This window comes from Urocitellus parryii, chromosome 4 (assembly GCF_045843805.1).
Source record: "Urocitellus parryii isolate mUroPar1 chromosome 4, mUroPar1.hap1, whole genome shotgun sequence".
NCBI classification, from domain to species: Eukaryota; Metazoa; Chordata; class Mammalia; order Rodentia; family Sciuridae; genus Urocitellus; species Urocitellus parryii.
Window position 1 is genome coordinate 105,565,767 of NC_135534.1, and position 22,447 is coordinate 105,588,213.

Here is a 22,447-nt window from a genome sequence, read left to right on the forward strand (position 1 = left end):
GGCAGAATCTTCGGAAATGGATGTTTTAACATCTACCATCAGCCAAGGTAGGTCAAAGCTTTTAAGACTACATTTCCATAATCTGCCTTAGGTAAGAGAAATTCAGTTTCTGTGGCCTGCCTTGGGAAGAAAAAGGAACAGGTTAAAGGAGGATCAGAGAGGAGAGACTTGAGGGCTAAAGCCCTCAACATTATTCTAGTCACTTAGGAAATAATAAGGGCAACAGAAGAAATGAAACAGGAACCATGGATAAAAAACAAAAATATGAATTATATCAAAACCGACAGAGCATTTTATTTGTAAAATCATTGCCAACTACCTTTAAGAATAAAAGAAAGAATTTCATCCCTAGCCCCAAAAGAACACCTTTTAATCTTTATTCCCAGCTTTTATTTTGGGGAAATCTCAGAAATTCAATTTTCTAACTCAAATCCCCACAGTGGTAACTCTCCTGGGAAGGCAATTTGAGACAGAGCAAATGTGTGAAGTGCTCTCTGGCAGAGCAGGTGGCTGACAGGCCTCTCTCCTTAGTTGAAGGTTAGTGTCTCTGCTACATCTCCAGCTTGGGAGATGCAGTTGGACGGAGGAGTAAATGCTTTCTTGCCTTCAGCAAGAGCTTTAAAATGCTATGAAGAAAGGGGAGAGAGAATGTTAAGTATTTGGAATACGCTAGTTGCTATATTTTCTCACAAGAACTAACCTCTTTTAGAACCCTTTAAGCTTCTAATCTTCTTCCAGTTCTGCTTACAAACAGATACCTTGTGCTATCTTTGAAAAATAGCTAGAAATTTGCCCACTTCCTTCAAAAGTGACCCCCCCACACCCTTTTTTAACTTCTTTCCTGCTTCTATTCATTGGGCCACTGGTTCTCCTGAAGCACGGATATCCTCCACAGATCCACACCAAGTTCCATGGAGATTCCCATCTCTGATACTTCCCCATCCTCTGCCTTCTCTGCAGCTCTTACTCATGAAGATAATAACTCCCCCACTGCCACAGGAAACAACTGCAGCAGGCCAGGCTGGCAGAGACCCCACACTACAGCTTGAGTCCAGTCCCCGATCCTCATCTCACCTGTGAGTTCTTGAATTCCGAGTAGAGAGAGAAGAGTAGGTGGAGGGACTGAATCCGACTCTTATAGACAGGGATGTCTAGGATGGCTGAAACAAAGAAGAACTCCCAGGAACAGAACCAAACAAACTCTGGGACTTAGGGGGCATTTCTGTTTAGGATAGCCAACCCCTTCCCACATGGGATATATTACTATGATTGTGGATTAAATACCCAACAAGTAGTCTCATAGGCCTGAACACCCCTAGAAGCTGCCACTCTGCACAAGTGAAGGCTGTAAGTCAAGATGCCATCTTCCCAGAGTCAGCAAGCCCTTCTGAAGAAGGCCTAGGATGTAGCTACCCAGAGGAGGGGCTGGGAAAGGAGAGAGAACCTTACCGCAGATCATGTCAATGTACTCAGCCAGGCTACAGTCGATCTCTGCCGTGGGCAAGCTCACCTGGAAGAGGTGTGGGACAGACCACAATAAAAAAGCTAAAGTGTAAGTGGGCCCAAAAGAGCCACTCTCTGAAGGAAAAGAGCTCCTAGCATAAAACATGAATTATAGCTCAATTTGGGTTCCCCCAAATTCCTATGTTGAGGTCCTAATCCACAGAATGTAACAAACCCTCATTCTGCATCTCAGAATGTAACTGTTTGGAGATGCAATCTTTACTGAGTAAAAATGAGGTCATTAATGCAGTAAGACTAGTGTCCTTACAAGAAGAGATCAGGACACTGACACTGACTCTGGCAGAGGGAAGACTATGTGAAGCCACAAAGAGTAGATGATCCAGGAGAGAGGCTCTAGAAGAAATCAGTGCTGCTGATTTGACCTTGGACATCCAGCCTCCAGAACTGAGAGAAAATAAATTTCTGTTGCTTAAGCCACCCACTCTATGGTGCTTTGTTCAGTAGCCCTAGCAAACTAAAACAACATCTCCCCCACTCCCACCCCCAATCATCGGAATGGAATTTACTACCAAAGAAGGGCCTAGGGGCTTCACCTCGCACATTCGAGACCCTGGGTTCGATCCTCAGCACTACATAAAAATAAATAAATAAAGGTATTGTGTCCAACTGCAACTAAAAAATAAATATTAAAAAAACAAGAAGGGGGCTGGGGTTGTGGCTCAGCGGGAGAGCGCTGGCCTAGCACATGCGAGGCCCTGGGTTTGATCCTCAGTACGACATAAAATGAAATAAATAAAATAAAGGTATTGTGTCCAGCTAAAAAATATTAAAAAAAAAAAAGAAAGAAAGAAAAGAAAACAAGAAGGGCCAAAAGATTTTGTGGGCAAAATATACTGCCCACAAAAATATATTTTGGATTCAAGAAGAAACTGGTCCCAGGTTTATGACCCAAGTACTTAATGACTTGGTATTGTAATGCCTAAAGGTCCTGGGACATCATGGGAACAGAGAAAATGGAAATATCATTTCACTCAGGTGATAGGCTTTGATTTAAATAAGTTGTAAGTTTACTTAAAAAAAATTTTTTTTTTTTTTTGGTATTGGGGATTGAATCCAGGGAGGCTCTACCAGCTGCACTACATCTTGAGCCCTTTTTTTTTTTTTTTTTTTTTTTAGTTGTAGTTGAACACAATACCTTATTTTATTTATTTTTATGTGGTGCTGAGGATTGAACCCAGGGCCTCACATGTTCGAGGCAAGCGCTCTACCGCTGAGCCACAACCCCAGCCCCTGAGCCCTCTTTTTAATATTTTAGTTTGAGATAGAGTCTTGCTAAATTGCTTAGACCTCACTAAATTGCTGAAGCTGGCCTCAGATTTTTTATTTTCCCACCTTAGCCTCCCAAGTCTCTGGGATTATAGGCATAAGCCTCAGTACCCAGCTTATCAATTTAAAAACCATTAGCTTCTTAAAACTTTTTTATAAAATAATTAAGAGTGTACACAGTTCTGTAATTTGCTTTTTTGATGGAGAGGGTATAGGGGATTGAACTCAGGGGCACTTCTTGACCACTGAGCCACATCCCCAGCCCTATTTTGTGTTTTATTTAGAGACAGGGTCTCACTGAGTTGCTTAACACCTCACTTTTGCTGAGGCTGGCTTTGAACTCGTGATCCTCCTGCCTCAGCCTCCTGAGCTGCTGGGATTACAGCATATGCCACCATGCTCAACTGCAATTGCTTTTTTCATTTAACAATTTATCATTGTTGCCAGGCCTGGTAGTGCTTGCCTGTAAACCCAGCAATTTGGGAGACAGGACCACAAATTCAAAGGCTGCCTCAGCAATTTTAGTGAGACCCTGTTTCAAAATAAAATAAAAAGGATTAGGTGAATGGCTAAATGGTAGAAGGCTTCTGGGTTTAATCCCCACTACCACCCACACACCCACTTATACATACATTGTTATTTATTCATATCAGAGCAAAGAACACCAAATAATATTCCATTGCATAGTATTTCGCTGAATGGAGGTACTACAATCTAGCTATTTAATTCCCTGATCAAGGGCTGGGGGTGTGGCTCAGTATAAGAACACCTGCCTAGCATGTGTGAGGCCATAAGTTCAAAATCCCTTGAGCTACAAAATATAAAACAAACAAAAACTTCTATATGAAACTCCCATATATACATGGGTTTGTTTCTGGATTAATAGGTGCCACTGACCTGTCTATTCCTATTCCAGTAACTTTCTATTTGATTTACTATAATTTTTTTATATTCATTTATTTTCATTAGTACATTATAGTTACACATAGTAGTGGGATACATTGTCATATTTATACAAGTACATAACATAATTTGATCAATCTCATTCCCCAGTATTTTGCCTTTTCCTCCCCTGACCTACTTACTCTATTGATCTCCTTTCTATTATTATTTTAATTAGTGCCTTACATATATGATTCATTGCGTTATACAAAGACACAGCATAACTTGATGTTTCATTCCCCAAGACTTTCCCTTGCCCTCACCTTCTCCATCCCTCTCGATCCTTATCCTCTATTGTATCCATGAGATCTCCCCCACCTTTTTTTTTTTAAATATTTTTAGTTGTAGATGGACACAATATCTTTATTTATTTATTTATTTTTATGTGGTGCTGAGGATCGAACTCAGTGCCTCACATGTGTGAGGCAAGTGCTTTACCACTGAGCTAACAGCCCCAGCCCTTTGTTTTTTTAATATTCTTTCCCCCCCTATCTTCTGCATATCAAAGAAAACATCCAATCCTTGATTTTCTTATGTACTATAATTTTATAATATGTTCTGGTTTCTGACAGGGCAAATTCTCCATAATTTTTTTTTCTAAAATTTTCATAATTTGTCTTAAAAACCTATTCCTGTATATAAACTTTATTATGAACTTTGCAATTTTTTAAAAATATAGTAAATCCTGGCATAATGGCACATGCCTGCAATCCCAGCTACTCGGGAGGCGGAGGAAGAAGGATCATAAATTTGAGACAAGCCTGGTCAATTTTGCAAGACCCTTGTCTCCAAATTTTATTTTATTTTATTTTATTTGTACTGAAGATTGAACCCAGGCGTGCTTTGTCACTGAGATATCCCCAGCCCTTTTTTAAATTTTCATTTTGAGACAAGGTTTCACACTAAGTTGCTGAGGCTGGCCTTGAACTTGCAATCCTCCTAATACAGACTTCTGAGTTGCTGGGATTATAGTCATGTGCCACAGTGCTGGCCTCTCTATCTCAATGAAGAGTTTTGTTTTATTGGTGTGAGGGATTTAACCCAGAGATACTTTACCACAGAGCTACATTCCCCAGCACTTTTCATTTTTATTTTGGGAGAGGGTCTTATTAAATTGCTTAGGGCCTCACTAAGTTGCTGACACTAGCCTTGAAACTGCAATCCTCCTATCTCAGCCTCCCTAGTTGCTGAGATTATAAGCATGCACCAGCACACCTGGTCTTGTCTCAAATTTTTAAAAGGATTGGGAATGTTGCTCAGTGGTATAGCACTTGCCTACCATGCAGGAGGCCTTGGGTTCAAGTCACAGTACCAAACAAACAAACAACAACAAAATTCTAATGGAATTAGAATTGACACTATGCTTATATAGGAAATTGGGGTGAATTGGCAGCTCTATAAGATTGAATCCTCCATCATTCAGATCTCATTATGTCCTCTATTAAAATTTTATTGTTTTCAAAAAGGTCTTAACAGTTTCTTCTTAAGTTGATTCTTGGGTATTTTTTTAAATACTAGGGATGTAGCTCAGTGTAAAGTACTTGCCTAGCAAACTCAAAGCCCTGGGTTCAATCTCCAGCACTTGGGGGAAAAAAAATTTGGGTAATTCTAAATAGGATACAGCTTCTTAGAATATCATAAACGCTCCTGTGGAGGTGGAACCTAAAATAATAATGCAGGAGGTACATATGTTCCCCAAAGTATGTGTTACATAAGAATGTTCATAATAGCACTTTTTTTTTCTTTTTTTTTTTATTGTTGGTAGTTCAAAACATTACATCTAACTTGATATATCATATTTCACAGTTTGATTCAAAAGGGTTATGAACTCCCATTTTTACCCCGTATACAGATTGCTGAATCACATCAGTTACATCAATTACATTTCCATTGATTTACATATTGCCATTCTAGTGTCTGATGAATTCTGCTCTCTATCCTAACCTCTACTATCCCCCCTCCCCTCCCCACCCCTCCCCTCTTCTCTCTCAACCCCCTCTACTGTAAAACATTCTTCCACTTGTATTATTCTTCCCTTACCCCTCACTTCCTCTTGTATGAAATTTTGTATAACCCTGAGGATCACCTTCCCTTTCCATGCAATTTCCCTTCTCTCTCCCTTTCCCTCCCCCCTCTCATCCCTATTAATGTTAACCTTCTTCTCCTGCTCTTCGTCCCTACTCTGTCCTTAGTTACTCCCCTTATATCAAAGAAGTCATTTGGCATTTGTTTTTTAAGGATTGGCTAGCTTCACTTAGCATAATCTGCTCTAATGCCATCCATTTCCCTCCAAATTCTATGATTTTGTCATTTCTTAATGCAGAGTAATACTCCATTGTGTATAAATACCACATTTTTTTATCCATTCATCTATTGAAGGGCATCTAGATTGGTTCCACAATCTTGCTATCGTGAATTGTGCTGCTATGAACATTGATGTAGCAGTGTCCCTGGAGCATGCTCTTATTAGGTCTTTGGGGAATAGACTGAGAAGGGGAATAGCTGGGTCAAATGGTGGTTCCATTCCCAGCTTTCCAAGAAATCTCCATACTGCTTTCCACATTGGCTGCACCAATTTGCAGTCCCACCAGCAATGAACAAGTGTACCCTTTTCCCCACATCCTCTCCAGCACTTGTTGTTATTGGACTTCCTAATGGCTGCCAATCTTACTGGAGTGAGATGGTATCTTAGGGTGGTTTTGATTTGCATTTCTCTGACTGCTAGCGATGGTGAGCATTTTTTCATGTACTTATTGATTGATTGTATGTCCTCCTCTGAGAAGTGTCTGTTCAGGTCCTTGGCCCATTTGTTGATTGGGTTATTTGTTGTCTTTTTGTCTAATTTTTTGAGTTCTTTGTATACTCTGGATATTAGGGCTCTATCTGAAGTGTGAGGAGTAAAGATTTGTTCCCAGGGGGGCTGGGGATGTGGCTCAAGCGGTAGCACGCTCGCCTAGCATGCGTGCAGCCCGGGTTCGATCCTCAGCACCACATACCAACAAAGATGTGTCCGCCGAGAACTAAAAAATAAATATTAAAAATTCTCTCTCTCTCTCTCTCTCTCTCTCTCTCTCTCTCTTCCCTCTCTCACTCTCTCTTTAAAATAAAATTTAAAAAAAAAAAAAAAAAAAAGATTTGTTCCCAGGATGTAGGCTCCCTATTTACCTCTCTTATTGTTTCTTTTGCTGAGAAAAAACTTTTTAGTTTGAGTAAGTCCCATTTGTTAATTCTAGTTGTTAACTCTTGCGCTATGGGTGTCCTATTGAGGAATTTGGAGCCCGACCCCACGGTATGTAGATCATAGCCAACTTTTTCTTCTATCAGACGCCGTGTCTCTGATTTGATATCAAGCTCCTTGATCCATTTTGAGTTAACTTTTGTGCATGGCGAGAGAAAGGGATTCAGTTTCATTTTGATGCAAATGGATTTCCAGTTTTCCCAGCACCATTTGTTGAAGATGCTATCCTTCCTCCCATAATAGCACTATTTAATGACCAAAATATCTAGAGACTACCCAAATACCTATTACAGAATGGATAAACTGTCATATACATATATGTGATAAATGGTAGAACACACTACAGTTAACAAGAACAAATGAACCACCACACAAAACAATATGAATGCATCTCTTATAATAAAAAAAGAAGGCACAAAAAAGTACTTTTAAATTCAGAGAAAGTCAAAAACAAGACTCTGGTTACCTCAGAAACTGGGAGCACAGAGGCTCTGAGGATGACAATGTTTCGTTCACTAATGCAATGTGCTGGTTACCCAAGTTAAAAATGGATTAACACTTAGAATACATGTACACTTGTGATTGCGTATTAAACTTCAATTAAAAAGTCAATGAGCTGGGCATGGTGGCACAACCCTGCAACTCGGGAGGCTGAGGCAGGATCACGAGTTCAAAGCCAGCCTCAGTAAAAGTGAGGCACTAAGCAACTCAATAAGACCCTGTCTCTAAACAAAATACAAAATAGGACTGGGCATGTGGCTCAGTGGTCAAGTGCCCCTCAGTTCAATCACCAGTGACCCAAAAGAAAAAAGTCAATGATAATAATGGTAGTACAGGAATACAGAAAACACTGGGCCCTAGAATGAATGTCACACTCTCTTACCTCATGATATTTTATACTCACCTTGCCCAAAAGTTCTTCAAACTCTGGGGACCACTCCTGCATTAATGTGTCAATATCGGGCATGGGCCTAAAGGTACAGATTAAATATGAAAAGGAAACACAGGCAAATGACAGCAGCATTTGGATCAATATATTTTAGGGTAAAGGAGAGATCCTCAATCTGGCATATTAGGATTTCAAGAAAACCTAGATTGAGCAAACCAAATTTACCCAGGGCTTGGGGTTGGAGGAACTGGCTAAGTAATGATAACAGAGAACTATCAATCTTTATGCCTTTATGTATATAAACTTTATTATGAACTTAGCAATTTTTAAAAAATATAGTAAATCCAGGCATAATGGCACATGCCTGCAATCCCAGCTACTCAGGAGGCTGAGGAAGAAGGATCATAAATTTGAGACAAGCCTGGTCAATTTTGCAAGACCCTTGTCTTGCAAATCTGAGCCAGCAACTGACAACTTCTCAATTTCTAAAAAATATAGTGAAAGTGTACTTTTTTTTTCAGGATCTCAGGTTAATCAAATTTGTCCCTAGACTTTAAGCCTCTCCTCACAAGTAATGGTTCATAGGTGGTGAAAGTTACTATGGGTTACTGTGGTGAGAAACATGCTGTCTTACCTGGTGTAGTGCACAGTCGCAGGGGGCTTAGAACGGTGTAACTCAGAGATGCTCTCAATCCATGTGTCAATGGCTTTGGGATTCTTTTCTGCATCTTCTAGGCTCTTTACTTTCATATGTTGCTAGAAAAATAAAGAGACAGCTGACTGAAAATAAATATTAAGGTAGCTTTCTTGTTTTGTATAGACTGGATTAGTCTAGGATGTAGCTCAGTGGTAGAGCACGTTCCTAGCATGTGTGAGGCTCTGGGTTCTATCCCTAGTACTACAATAAATAAATTAATTAAAATTAAGTTTTTTTTCACTAGCTCCTCATATCTGTTGCTATTGTACATGTGAGATAGCTGATGAAAAGAGAGGACTGACAGCAGCCAAATGCAGGGTAAGGAAACCACCAGAGTTTGGATCTTAAGTGTCCTCTAAAGGGCCAAGTGGTAAAGACTTGCTCCCAGGATGGTGCTATTGGGAGATAGTGGAAAGGTCAAGAGTTGGTGCCTAATTGTGAATTCTTTAGGTCATTGGGAGTGTGCCCCAAGGGGGATCATGGGACCTCAGTCTCTTCTTTTTTCTTTTTTCTTTCTGGCCATCAGACGGGTAACAGTTTTATCCAGGAGTGGTGGCACAGGCCTATAATCCCAGCTGCTCGGGAGGCTGAGGCAGGAGGATCATAAGTTCAGCCTGGGCAACTTGGTGAGACCCTGTCTCTAAATAAAATACAAAAATAGGGCTGGGGATGTGACTTGGTAATCAAGTGCCCCTGAGTTCAATCCTGGTATTCTCCGCAAAAAAAGAAAGGGAACAGTTTTGCTCCACCAGGCACTTCTGCCATAATTTACTACTTCACCACAGATCAAAAACAATAGGGTCAGGGCTGGGGATGTGGCTTAAGTGGTAGCACGCTCGCCTGGCATGCGTGTGGCCCGGGTTCGATCCTCAGCACCACATACCAACAAAGATGTTGTATCTGCCGAAAACTAAAAAATAAATATTAAAATTCTCTCTCTCTCTCTTAACAAAATTATTAAAAAAAAAAAAAAAAATAGGGTCGATCATGGACCGAACCCTCCAAAACTGTGAGCCAAACAGAATCTTTTCTCTTCATAAATTATCTATAGTGGGTTGGGGTTGTGGCTTAGTGGTAGAATGCTTGCCTAGCATGTGTGAGGCCCTGGGTTCACACATATAGTTCCTAAGCACTATATAAAAATCAAAATATAGTTATAAAAAATTATCTACAGTGACAGAAAGCTGACTGAAACAAAAACCCTAATTAAATTTTCTAAAGCCAAGTTGGGGTGTGGCTCAGTAGTAGAGTGTTTGCCTAGCATGCATGAAGCACTGGGTTCGATCCCCAGCACCACATAAAAATAAAATAAAGATATTGAGTCCACCTGCAACTAAAAAATAAATATTAAAAAAAAAATTTTCTAGAGCCATTGGGGGGGGGGCAGGTCAATAGGGCTGACCACAGTAAATGCCATTTCACATCTACTAAGAAAGCTAGAATTTAAAAAGCAGACAATAGCAAATATTGGTGAGGATGTGGAGAAACTGAAACTCTCATTTATTGCTGGTGGGATTGTAAACTGGTGCTGCCACTCTGGAAAACTGTTTGATGGTTCCCCAAAATGTTAAATATAGCTCAGTGGGGATAGCTCAGTGACACAGCACTTGGAATGGCTGTGCAATTCCATTTCCACATATATTTTCAAGAGAAATAATAATAGATGCTCAAGCAAACATTTGTATATGAAGGCAGGCATAGTGGCATACACCTATAATCCCAGCTACATGGGAGGTTAAGGTAGGAGGATCATAGGTTCAGCCTGGGCAACTTAGTGAGACCCCTCTCTCAAAATAAAATAAAAAGGGCTGTAGATGTAGCTCAGTGGTAGAGTGCTACTTACCTAATATACACAAGGCCCTGGGTTCAATCCCCAGATCATAAAAAGAAAAATCAAAATCAACATCAAAAACACCTGTATGCAAATGTTCATAGCAATATTATTAATAAAAGTGGAAACAATCAGGCCAGCTGCAGTGGCACATGCCTGTAATCCTAGAGGCTGAGACAGGAGAATTATGAGTTCAAAGTCAGCTTCAGCAATGAATGGCAAGGTGCTAAGCAACTCAATGAGACCCTGTCTCTAAATAAAATATCAAATAGGGCTGGGGATGTGGCTCAGTGGTCAAGTACCCCAGAGTTCAATTAAAAAAAAAAAAATAGTGGAAACAATCATATATATAAAATGTATATGCAGACAGAGGAATATTATCTAGGCATAAAAAGTGACAATAGTGGGCTGGGGATGTGGCTCAAGTGGTAGCGCGCTCGCCTGGCATGCGTGCAGCCCAGGTTCGATCCTCAGCACCACATACAAACAAAGATGTTGTGTCCACCGAAAACTAAAAAATAAATATTAAAAAATTCTCTCTTTCTCTCTCTCGCTCTAAAAAAAAAAAAAGTGACAAAAGTTGTACAACTCTGTAAATATTCTAAAAACCAATGAATTTTATAATTTAAAAGGGTGAATTTTTCGGCATGGAATTATATTTCAATAAAACTCATTTTACAAAATGGAGCTGGCTTGGTGTGGTAGAACACACTTGTAATCCCAGCTACTTGGGAGGCTAAGATAGGAGAACAACGAGTTTGAGGCCAGCCTGGGCAACTTAGAGCAAGCCTTGTCTCAAAATACGGTTTTTAAAAGGGCTGGAGATGTAGCTCAAGTAGAGGCTTACCTACAAGCATTGAGACCCTGGGTTCAATTCCCAGTACCATAAAAAAGTTGGGGAGGGGGCTGGATTAATGTCACACCCATCCCTTTTAATAGGTGGTAAAGTCAATTATACAAATGCTGGCAAGGCTTCTACTCTTGGCCCACCCTCTCCAGCTGAGCCCTGTTAAGAGGCCAGTTTTTTCAGTTGTTGATGGACCTTTATTTTTTTTATTTTTATGTGCTGCTGAGGATTGAACCCAGTGCCTCACACATGCTAGGCAAGCACTCTACCACTGAGCCCAGCCCCAAGGCCAGTTTCTTACTGTGATGTTGTGCTGCTTGGAATTCTCTGTTAACCAGAGTGAGAGGACGGTAGGATCTGACTGCTTTGTAGAAGGTTCATCCAATACCAACAAACCAAGGTTGTCAGGCTTTCCATCAGGACGTGGTACCTGGTTAAGGAAAAGGTAGGAAAGTAGAAGGAAAACAAAAGTGAGGACCATAGAAAACCATACCTTCTGTTTTCAATAAGCTGAAAAGGAAGTAGTCTTGTAATTCATTATTATTTATAGTATTAAAAAGCATGCTTGTTTATCATATCATACTGAATATTGTCTAGAAAAAAAAAACATGGTCTTTGAGAACTTAAATACAAAGCTGGATTCATGAACAATTAGAAGGCAAATACAGGAGAGTGTTTTAATATATAATGAGATGATAAAGTATTACTTAGCAACAATAAGTACTTGGAGAACAGAACAAGGTAAAGAATGGCAATGAAATGACATATATTATGGTAGTAAAAGAATTAGCAGAATTATTAGAAGACAGGAATCAGAACTAACATCTAATAAGTCATTTTTAGGACACACTGACTGTACCTTTAAGAATGCATCGATATCCCCGACAGCTGGGATAAAATCAGGAATGAAAGGTTTCAGTTTGTGGTCCAGGTCAATCAACTGAGGTGTGTACCTAAAAGATATTGCCAAGGGAAGGTGAAGGCAGGTAGAGAATGTTTCCTTGCTATTCAGGCTTTTGAAAAAAAAATCCAAGGAAACTGGTCTTGTTTCAGACTGGATAGAGAATGAAAAGGTTCAGGGACAAGGTAGTAGAGTGTGCTTCATTGGAAGGTTCTCATTCTCACCTATTGATGTACTGGAAGAGTTCCTTAATCTCAGCGGAAACTGGCAAATGCTCATAATCTGCAGGATCATAGGCCCTGGGGAAAGGAAAACACCTCATTTTAGGATGCCCAAGAAGAGCAGAGATGGCAGAACCCTGGGTCAACATGTGTGTTCCTGTGACCACAAAGACGTGACCCTGAACCTAGCTTCTGCCCCACCCACATGTGCCTTTCCTGGTGGCTTGCAAGGCAACTTTAAAGTCAGTTATAAATAGCTCTTAATTGTTTTTGATGCTGAAGGACAAAACTGGAGAAAATCTAAAGCATAATTTTTTATGTTAAAATGTAGCATATTGTTTTCCCTTTTTATTTATTTTTTAAATTTATTTATTTATTTATTGGCAGTACTGGGGATTGAACCCAGGGCCTCACACATGCTAGACAAGCACTCTCCTCCTGAACTGTATCCCTAGTCACTTTCCCTTTTTTATATGAAAGAGATAATGAGAGGGGCTGGGGATGTGGCTCAAGCGGTGGCACGCTCGCCTGGCATGTGTGCAGCCCGGGTTCGATCCTCAGCACCACATACAAACAGGGATGTTGTGTCTGCCGAAAACTAAAAAAAAATAAATATTAAAAAAATTCTCTCTCTCTCTCTCTCTCTCTCTCTCTCTCTCTCTCTCACACACACACACACACTCTCTCTCTCTCTCTCTTTAAAAAAAAAAAAAAAGAGATAATGAGAAAAGTTGAAGGGTAAAACAAGATTTTCTTCCTTGCTGGTGCTGGGGATTAACATAGACTCATGCATACCAACACTAAGCTATACCTCCAACCCCCTAAAATATTAATTTCTGACATATAAAATAGTTTGCACTAAAAAACAAGGGGTATTTTTATGTTTGTTTTTGTTTATGCAGTACTAGGAATTGAACCTAGGGGTCCTCTACCACTGAGCTATGTTTCCAGCCCTTTTTATATTTTTATTTTGAGACAAGGTCTTGCTGAATTGCCAAGGCTGACCTTAAACTTTCAATCCTCCTACCTTAGCACCTGAGTCACTGGAATTGCAGGTATGTGCCACTGTATCCAGCTCAGAAATGTTTTTAGCTGTGTTACTTTATTTATTTATTTATTTTTAGTAGTGTTACTACTAAGCAAAAGATTGGGACAAATAAAATATCCATCATTTGGGAGATGGTTAATTATGTCAAATTGAATATTGCACAGTTATTTAAAAGTATTTCTATTAATACATAAAAATATACATATTAAAAAAACAGTAGAACACATAACATTAATTGTAATTAAATAAAATGTAATGAATGTAATGAACATTGACAAAGTAGCTTAGCAAGATCTATCTCAAAATAAAAAACAAAAAGGACTTGGGATGTAGCCTAGTGGTAAAGAGTCTCTGGATTCAATCCCTACTACCAAAAAAAGAGAGAGAGATGCTGCAATTTCACTTCTCAATGATGTCCTCCCAGCCCAGTATCTTAAAGGAGATGCTTCCTCCTTGGCATGGGTGTCCTTAGCGATAGGCCTTTCCTCACCCTTCCAAAGGGGCTCCATGCTCTTCATCATCATCATCATCATCAGAATCAGTTTCAGATGAGTCGTCATCATCATCATCATCGTCATTTTCACTAAAGCCCCGCTGAGGTGTCAACTGTGAGGTCTTCTTTTTCTCCTGGGATAGGGCAGGTAGACAGAGAAAGGTTCATATAAAGAGAAATATGACTCAGAGGCCTAGTTCTAAAAGTGCTCTAGCCTATACCCCCCCACCCCCAAACACCTGGCACCTAGTCCCCAGAAAGGGAAGGTGGTACTTCCAGAAGGGGTATCAGAGTCTATTTCTCCTGGTTAGCTACAAACTGAGTCCCCACTTTCTACAACTGGGGTACAAGTTCTATCCAAATTATACTTATTACTTAGGAGATCCTGAGAGGTCTGATAAACTTTATTCAAAGAGCTTCAACCCTAAAATTTAGGGACTTTCCAAGAAGAGGATGACAACTCTAAATAATTATTGAAGGAAAAAATGGGGGAAGATGAAACAGGGAAGACACACTAGAGGGTTTTAATACTCACAAAGATCACAAGGAAATCTAGCATTTAATTTGCAAGACTGCTCAGAGTAATCTGCTTGAAACTATCAAAAAAAGAAATTTCATAATCAACCCTGAGCCTGAATTCTGACCAGCAATTTCAGAGACTATGCATTTTCCACTTTTGCTCAGTGATATTTCTCTTCATGGGGTATTTGACCTAGCCATATTTCCCTTCCCTTCCCCTATAAGTTAAGTACAATGACTATATATTCCATCTCAGGATAAGGGATCTTTTGCTCTTGGCAATATAACCTACCTTTCTGAGCTTCTGGCTGTCTATGTACCAACCCACCCTCTCAAGTCCATGAGAAGGGGTCTGGTGGCGCTTGGGACTTGCAGGGGCAGTTGGGATGGGGTCCATGTCTTTGCCTCTGTGGCCTGGAGCCTGTGGCATTCCCTCCCTTAGGACCTGAAGGATGACCAATTGGCCCCCTTTAAAAGTATATTTTGAAAGCTTGGTTTCCATATGCTATATGGCTTATACTGATTCCAGTTTTTAAAAATATTTCATTTATTGTAAAGCAGTTGTTGGCACATAAAACTGTGGCACATTCCAAGACACCAAAAACTGTTTTCAGTCACATATTCCTCTACAAATAACAGATTTATTATACATAGATAAAAATATACTCTAACTTATCTGTAATATTTACGACAGATAATAATACACAGTTGCAGAATTCATTCAATGACTATTGGTATATAATTGATAAGAATCTTCTAGAATAACATTTGCCAAAATTATCCTTGGTCAGAGGAAGCAGGTTTGGCAAAGGGAATTTTTAAGAGTATTAATTGTTGATTTAAAGATCATTCAAGCCAGGCATGATGGTGCATGCCTGTAATCCCAGTGAGTTGGCAGGCTAAGGCAAGAGGCATACAAGTTTGAGATTAGCCTGATCAACTTAATGAGACCTGTCTCAAAATAGAAAATAAAAAGGACTGAGAATGTAGCTCAATGATAAAGAGCCCCTGGGTTCAATCTGTAGTACCTGCCTCTCCCCAAAAAAAGATTACTCAAAAGTAGATGTTTTTTTGCTGATGCTGGGTACATACTAAACTGGAAAGATAAATGAGGCTTAAATACTGACTAAGGCATGTAGACTAGAACAATTGAGGGCGGATATACCAAATTTGGAGGTCAATTAAAGAAAACTTTTCTATTTTCTTTGTCTGCTTCTTGAAAGTTGTGCTTTACAAAATCCTTAAGATAATAGGGGAGGATTTTTTTATGATCAAATGCCTAAGAGATTATCATGTATATAAGATGCTAAAACAGTGTACCTAGTCATGGAGAAAGACTACCTTAAAATGTTACTTTTTAGTCTTTTTATAAAGTCAGCCTATATATTTACAGCTTCCTATATTACCTCAAATATTCTTCACCTGAATTTCTATAATTCCTTTTCTTTTTTTAAAACTTTTTAATTGATTTGAATCAAATGTATGATATGCCAAGATCATTGTATTGTCTCGAGCAACTAATAAAAAAAAGTATCATGAAAAAAAATCAGTTACCAAACTGGTATTTTAAAAAATGATGGGAATAGAAATATGATATATATGTATGTGTATATATATATATATACTTCCAGTCTCTCTATACACAAATAAGACATACATATACCATATACATATTTACTTTTCATAAAACTTTAAAATAGATTTTTGTGAACATAGCAAAAAAAATTTTAATTTTTTAAAAATAAATGACAGCTTTTTTAAATTTTTTAATTGACTTTTGATAGTTCCTTTTCTTAAAGGACAATTAAAATATGACCATTGGCCAGGTGTTAAGGTACACATCAGTAATCCCAGTGGCTTGGGAGGCTGAAGCAGAAAGATCTAAGTTCAAAGCCAGCCTCAGCAACTCAGCAAGGCCATAAGCAACTTAGTGAGACCCTGTCTCAAAATAAAAAATAAGAAAAGGACTGAGGATATGACTCAGTGTTAAGAGTCCATGGGTTCAATCCCTGATTCAAAAAAAAAGGTTGTTACACGTGCAACTTCTCCCTGGATAGAGATAGAGGTATCTTTCCAACTTTCTTTCAGAAACAGGGTGATTTCCTAGGTTGATAGGAAAATAGGGTCATCTGTTTCTTAAGACCTCAAAATTAAAATCTCTTTCACAAAATATTTGCAATATCACAAGTGTTGATGATGAAAAAATTCATAGACCAATAATTCTTAATTTAACATGAGAATTACATGAACTACTTATTAAATATAAATTCTCAGGCTTTGGCTTTTGAGATTCTGAATAGGGACTGGGAATCTACATTTTTAAAAGTAAGTATACCAGTTGATTCTTAGGATAAGTAAAGTTTGTGAAGCACTGGCAGACTTTATAGCAAATTTTCACCAAAAAGTCATCTGTAATGATAGGCTTAGGTCAGGGATGTAGTTCAGTGTTGGAGCACTTGCCTACCATATACAAGGCCCTGGGTTCCATTTCCAGGACCTCAAAAAGAAAAAGAAAAGCCAGGCATGGTGGTGCATGCCTGTAATCCCAGTGGCTTGGGAGGCTGAGGCAGGAGGATTAAGAGTTCAAAGCCAGCCTCAGCAATTTAGCAAGGCCCTAAGCAACTCAGTGAGACCCTGTCTCTAAATAAAATATATAGAAGGGCTGGGGATGTGGCTCAGTGGTTAAGTGCCCCTGGGTTTGATCCCCAGTACTCCCCCCCCCAAAAAAAGAAGCATTTATTTCTGCTGAAGTCAAAATCTCAAGGCTCTTTGCTCCTGGAATTTCCTCCATGAGTACAAACGTACCCAATCACTGGCATTGAGCATTCAGGAAATGTTCATTATTGAGCTGATATCATTTCAAATAATCTATTAAAAACCTAAAGCAGAAATTCTACAAGAAGCTGTGGGATATACTGCACCTTGTTATTTTCCTCTTCGTACTCATCACTGCTGTTATCAGCCATAGTCTTGTTAGGAAGACAGCCAGAATGAGGAAGTCCTTAGAAGAAAAATTTCCATTTTAGGTTACTATTTAAATGATTTTTAAAAACCAATAGTTTTAGTTTATAATATTTTATGCTTTAACTATTCTATGGACAGGATTTTTAAGAATGGCTGTATCAATTCAATTCAAATTATATTTACTAAACATTACTGTACTTAAAGGATTGGGTTAGATGTTATACTAAATGATTATCTTCCACTCTACAATATAATTTTATTAAATTAGTATAATAGGGTTGGGGCTGGAGCTCAGTGTGAGGCACTGGGTTCAATCCTCAGCACCACATAAAAAATAAATAAATAAAGGTTAAAAATAAATAAGTAAATTAGTATAATATGGTCACTATCATATTATAGCATATTATTATTATTAGTTTTTTCATTGGCAAAATGAGGTAAGTGATTAGAAAGTGAGAAGAGTGATGGATTAATTCAGAAGACTGGATATGATAGAAAACTCTCTCACTTGGACAAAATGCCTTAATCTCTCTCAATCTCATTATTCCCATCTCTAAGTATGGTCAGTAATATTTCTTACCCAGGACTGTTGCAAGGATCAAGTGATAAACCTTACACAGAAGGAAATAAACTAGAGCCTGGCAAATAATGGATAGTTATAAATTTGAATCTGAATCAGTATCTGTAACAGTAATAAAAATATTCTTAACAATTAAAGTATAATCAGATATAAGGTATAAACTGGCATGAAAACTTGTTAGATGACTCTAAATCAAGTAAATGCAAATTATTATTTTTTTTAAGAGAGAGAGAGAGAGAGAGAGAGAATTTTAATATTTATTTTTTAGTTTTCGGCAGACACAACATCTTTGTTATGTGGTGCCGAGGATCGAACCCGGGCTGCACACATGCCAGGTGAGCACGCTACTGCTTGAGCCACATCCCCAGCCCAGTAAATGCAAATTAAACACCATTTTTTGGCTTACTAAATTAGCCAACTGAAAGGAAGTTATAATTTCCACAGCTGGCAAGAGTATAAAGATGTTCAAGTCAAAAACCTGGTGACTAGATACATATTCAGTATAACTGAAAAAGAGACTCAAACAGACACTTGTACACCTCTGTACATAGCAGCAGTATTCTCAACAGCATAAAGGTAAAAACAACCCTAGTATCCATTAAGAGATGAACAGATAAACAAAGTGTAGCATATCCATACAACAGAATATGATTCAGCCATAAAAAGGAATGAAGTTCTGAGACACACTACAGCATGAATGAACCTTGAAACATTTTACTACGTGAAATAAGTCAGCCACAGGCCTGGTATGGTGGCCCACACTCTACTTCCAGCTACTTGGGAGTGTAAAGCAGGAAGATTGTAAGCTCGAGGTCAGACTGGGCAACATGGTGACACCTGCCTCAAAATAAAACAAAAGGGCTGGGGATGGGGTTCAATCCCCAGTACTGAAAAAGAGAAAACGAAAAGAAAGAAAGAAGTCATGAAAGGACAAATACAATATGATTGCACTTATGAAGTATGCAGAATAGGTAAATTGTAGAAACAAAGTGAATAGTGGACCAGGGACTCAGAAGAAAGGCATCAGGAGTTACTGTTCAATAGGTTGGCATGATGAAAAAGTTCTGGAGAAATAGGCAGTAGTGACAGTTACCCAACATTGTGAAAGCACTTAATGCCATTAACTTTATACTTAAAAAGATTAAAGGGGGGCTGGGGATGTGGCTCAAGCGGTAGCGCGCTCGCCTGGCATGCATGCAGCCCGGGTTTGATCCACAGCACCACAAACAAACAAAGATGTTGTGTCCACCGAAAACTAAAAAATAAAAAAAAGATTAAACGGGCTGGGTGTAGTGGCGCTCGCCTATAAACCCAGTGGCTTGGGAGGCTGAGGCAGGAGGATCACCAATTCAAAGCCAGCCTCAGCAAGAGCGAGGCACTAAGCAACTCAGTGAGACCCTTTCTCTAAATAGAATACAAAATAGGGCTGGGGATGTGGCTCATTGGTTGAGTGCCCCTGACTTTAATCCTTGGTACCAAAAAATAAATAAATTTTAAAAACAGTAACATAAGCCATGGTGGCCCATGCCTGTAATCCCAGGGGCGTGAGAGGCTGCGGCAGGAGGATCAAAGCCAGCCTCAGCAGCAAGGCCCTAAGTAACTTCAGACTGTCTCTAAATAAAATATAAAATTACTGTGGATGCGGCTCTATGTTAAGTGCCCATGAGTTCAATACCCGGTACCAAAAAATGAAAAAAAAACAAAACTCCAAAACAAACAAACAAACAAAAAAGCAACATAGCTGCTAAAGGGTGCTTGTTTTGTTTTGGCCTGGGATTGTGGCTCAGTCATAGAGGCACCATGTGTGAGGCACTGGGTTTGGTCCTCAGCACCACATAAAAATAAATAAATAAAATAAAGGCATTGTAGCATCTACAACTAAGAAAATTTTATTAAAAAAAGAAAGTTTGGGCTGGGGTTGTGACTCAGAGGAAGAGCACTTGCCTAGCATACGTGAGGAACTGGGTTCAATCCTCAGCACTACATAAAAATAAAATAAAGGTATTGTTTTTACCTATAACTAAAAAATGTTTTAAAAAAAAAAAGTTTACTTGTTTTGTCTCCTGCCTACCTCTCTAATCTAACCATATGCCACTTTCCTCTCCCATATAATGGACTCTTCTCCTTTTATCTTCCCTGACTACCCTATCAAAAATACATTCCCTTGACAGGTGTAGTTGTATATATCTGGAGTCCCAGCAACTCAGGAGGCTGAGACAGGAGGACTACAAGTTAGTGAGATGCTGTCTCAAATTTTTAAAAAAGGGGGCTGGGGTGTAGCTCCAAGTGGTAGCGCACTTGCCTAAGTGGGGCACTAGGTTCAATCCTCAGCACATTTGGAAAAAAAAATTATTCATATATATATATAAAGGTAGTGTGTCCATCCACAACTTAAAAAAAAAAATTAAGGGCTGGAATGGGCTGGAGATATAGCTCAGTTGATACAGTGCTTGTTTCCCATGCACAAGGACCTGGGTTCAATCCCCAGCACCACAAAAACAAACAAATAAGCAAACACAAAAAGGCTGGGGATGTGGCTCAGTGGTTAAGCATCCCTGGGTTCAATCCCTGGTACCAAAAAAAGATCTCCTTCCTCACCATTATTTTCCTTAACAGCAATTTGCCTCCATCAATGCACTTATCACATTTGTAGCCATGTTTATTTATTAATTCATTTGTCATCTTTCTCCCATGAGTACAAGCAGAAGGATGGAGGGACAATGTGTCTTTTGTTTAACACTGTATATCCAGTGCCAGGCATAAGGTTGGCATGACATAGAGTAGGCATTCAAAAATGTTTATTAATCCCATTATTATGTAAAATTTTTTTTTCTTTTTTTATATTTATTTATTTAATTTTTAGTTATTGACGGACACAACATCTTTGTTGGTATGTGGTGCTGAGGATCGAACCCGGGCCGCACGCATGCCAGGCGAGCGCGCTACCGCTGAGCCACATCCCCAGCCCCCATTATTATGTAAAATTATAATGCACAAAAAAAAAACTTTGTTGAGCCAGATCCAGATGTGGTGGTATGCACCTGTATTTGGGTGGCTGAGGCAGGAGGATCCATTTAAGCCCAGGAGTTCAACACCAGCCTGAAAAACATAGTGAGACTCCGATCTTTAAAAAAAGAAAAATGTTTGTTGAATAAATGAATGGTGTCAAATCATCTAAAACTATTCTGTTGATATTTTGGCTAGGGTTGCTGATTAAGGGCAGAAGCAGTGTAAAAAACAGTTTTGAAAAGTTAAAACAACAGCTACAACAGGGACTAGAGCTCAGTAGTAGACTGCTTGTCTAGAATGCAGGAGGCCTGAGTTTGATGTCTAGCATCACAAATAGCAAATGCTTTAGATCAGACCATAAGCTGAGTACTAACATGAAGTAGGGTTGGGTTAAGGAAGATCCTGCAATTAACAAGCTGTGATTTCTCCCTCCTTAACTAGTTAGAAAACAGAAACAAAGGCAAATGAAGTAACTGACTCTGAAAGTCAAAATTTGCTATTACAAATCAGGAACTTGAGACAAACATGAAATCCATCCTGCTATTTGTTTTAACAACCATTTCTCTTCTTTCCTCTTCATTCTTCTCTTACCTTGCTGCCCTGGGGCTGGAGTACAAATACTTGCAACCTCTTCGGGGTCGTTAACCTCTATACGTTCATCATATGCCTGATTCTCAACAATCTTGGTCTAAGCAAAAGGAGATATGATTACTGCCAGGAAATGCCTTCCAAACCATCATGGTTTCCTCCTCCTCACCCAAGACACCAATTCTACATAAAACCTTCGACCCCATCCCAAACTTTCCTTAAGACTGCTTGGCCCCAGTTCAAACAATTCAGCCATTCTGCTGTAGCCCTTGTGTAGGAACTGCCAGCAGGCTGGCTGAGGACCGAGGGAATCTTGGAGGGAAATGACTTCTCTAGCAGCTCCCGCAAAGCTGTTAGATGTACATGCAAAGGCAGACAGCGGCTTTCTTCCCAGGTTCGGTCATTTTTCCAAAAGCTGTTGGGTTTTCTCAGGGGAGGTTATAGAGGTTCTAGAAACAATTCTGTCTGGTGGTCACCTCTGGGACCGGGCTGAGGGTGGGGGCGGTGTCCCGAAGAGAGGGTCAACTCCAGTCTCTCTATGGGTCCCACTGAGTAATCCAAAAGCGTCACCTCCATCTTCACTCGTTTTGCAGATAAAATTCCACTTAAGTTTCGTGAGGAGTAAAAGAAACAGGACAGTTGGTAGTGGGGTGGGGAAGGGGAAGAAGAGTTGTCATAGAGATGGCAAGAGGCGTCCTGTTGGGAGGGAGGAAGGTAGTTTCCTTTCCGCTGGGGTGAGTACGAATTACCTGGAGCCCTTCTGAATCCGTCTCCTCTATATGGAAAGAACCCCAGCCTAGGACTGGGGTCTCACTCCAATCTCACAACAGGCCACTTCAAGGATTCTACTAGGAGCAACCGGCCTGTTCTCAGTCGCTAGGTAAAATGGA

At 39.4% G+C, this 22,447-nt stretch overlaps 1 protein-coding gene across 3 annotated transcripts; it reads right to left on the reverse strand.

The window, feature by feature from the left end:
- Nucleotides 1-287: 287 nt before the first annotated feature.
- Ift46 (intraflagellar transport 46) lies at nt 288-22,447 on the reverse strand. Of its 3 annotated transcripts, XM_077797741.1 has the most exons (14): nt 22,307-22,447; nt 21,561-21,657; nt 21,002-21,059; nt 17,338-17,417; nt 14,709-14,861; nt 13,895-14,031; nt 12,360-12,434; nt 12,094-12,187; nt 11,536-11,664; nt 8,494-8,615; nt 7,875-7,941; nt 1,450-1,510; nt 1,075-1,160; nt 288-626 (listed from the first exon to the last, which is right to left on the reverse strand). In XM_077797741.1, exons 4-14 carry the CDS (start codon nt 17,380-17,382, stop codon nt 528-530), a joined length of 1,068 nt encoding a protein of 355 aa, XP_077653867.1. In that variant the 5' UTR covers nt 17,383-17,417; nt 21,002-21,059; nt 21,561-21,657; nt 22,307-22,447; the 3' UTR covers nt 288-527. The 3 variants fall into 3 exon arrangements, with proteins under 3 accessions (XP_077653867.1, XP_026252112.1, XP_026252113.1); XM_026396327.1 differs by lacking the exon at nt 21,002-21,059; XM_026396328.1 differs by lacking the exons at nt 14,709-14,861; nt 21,002-21,059.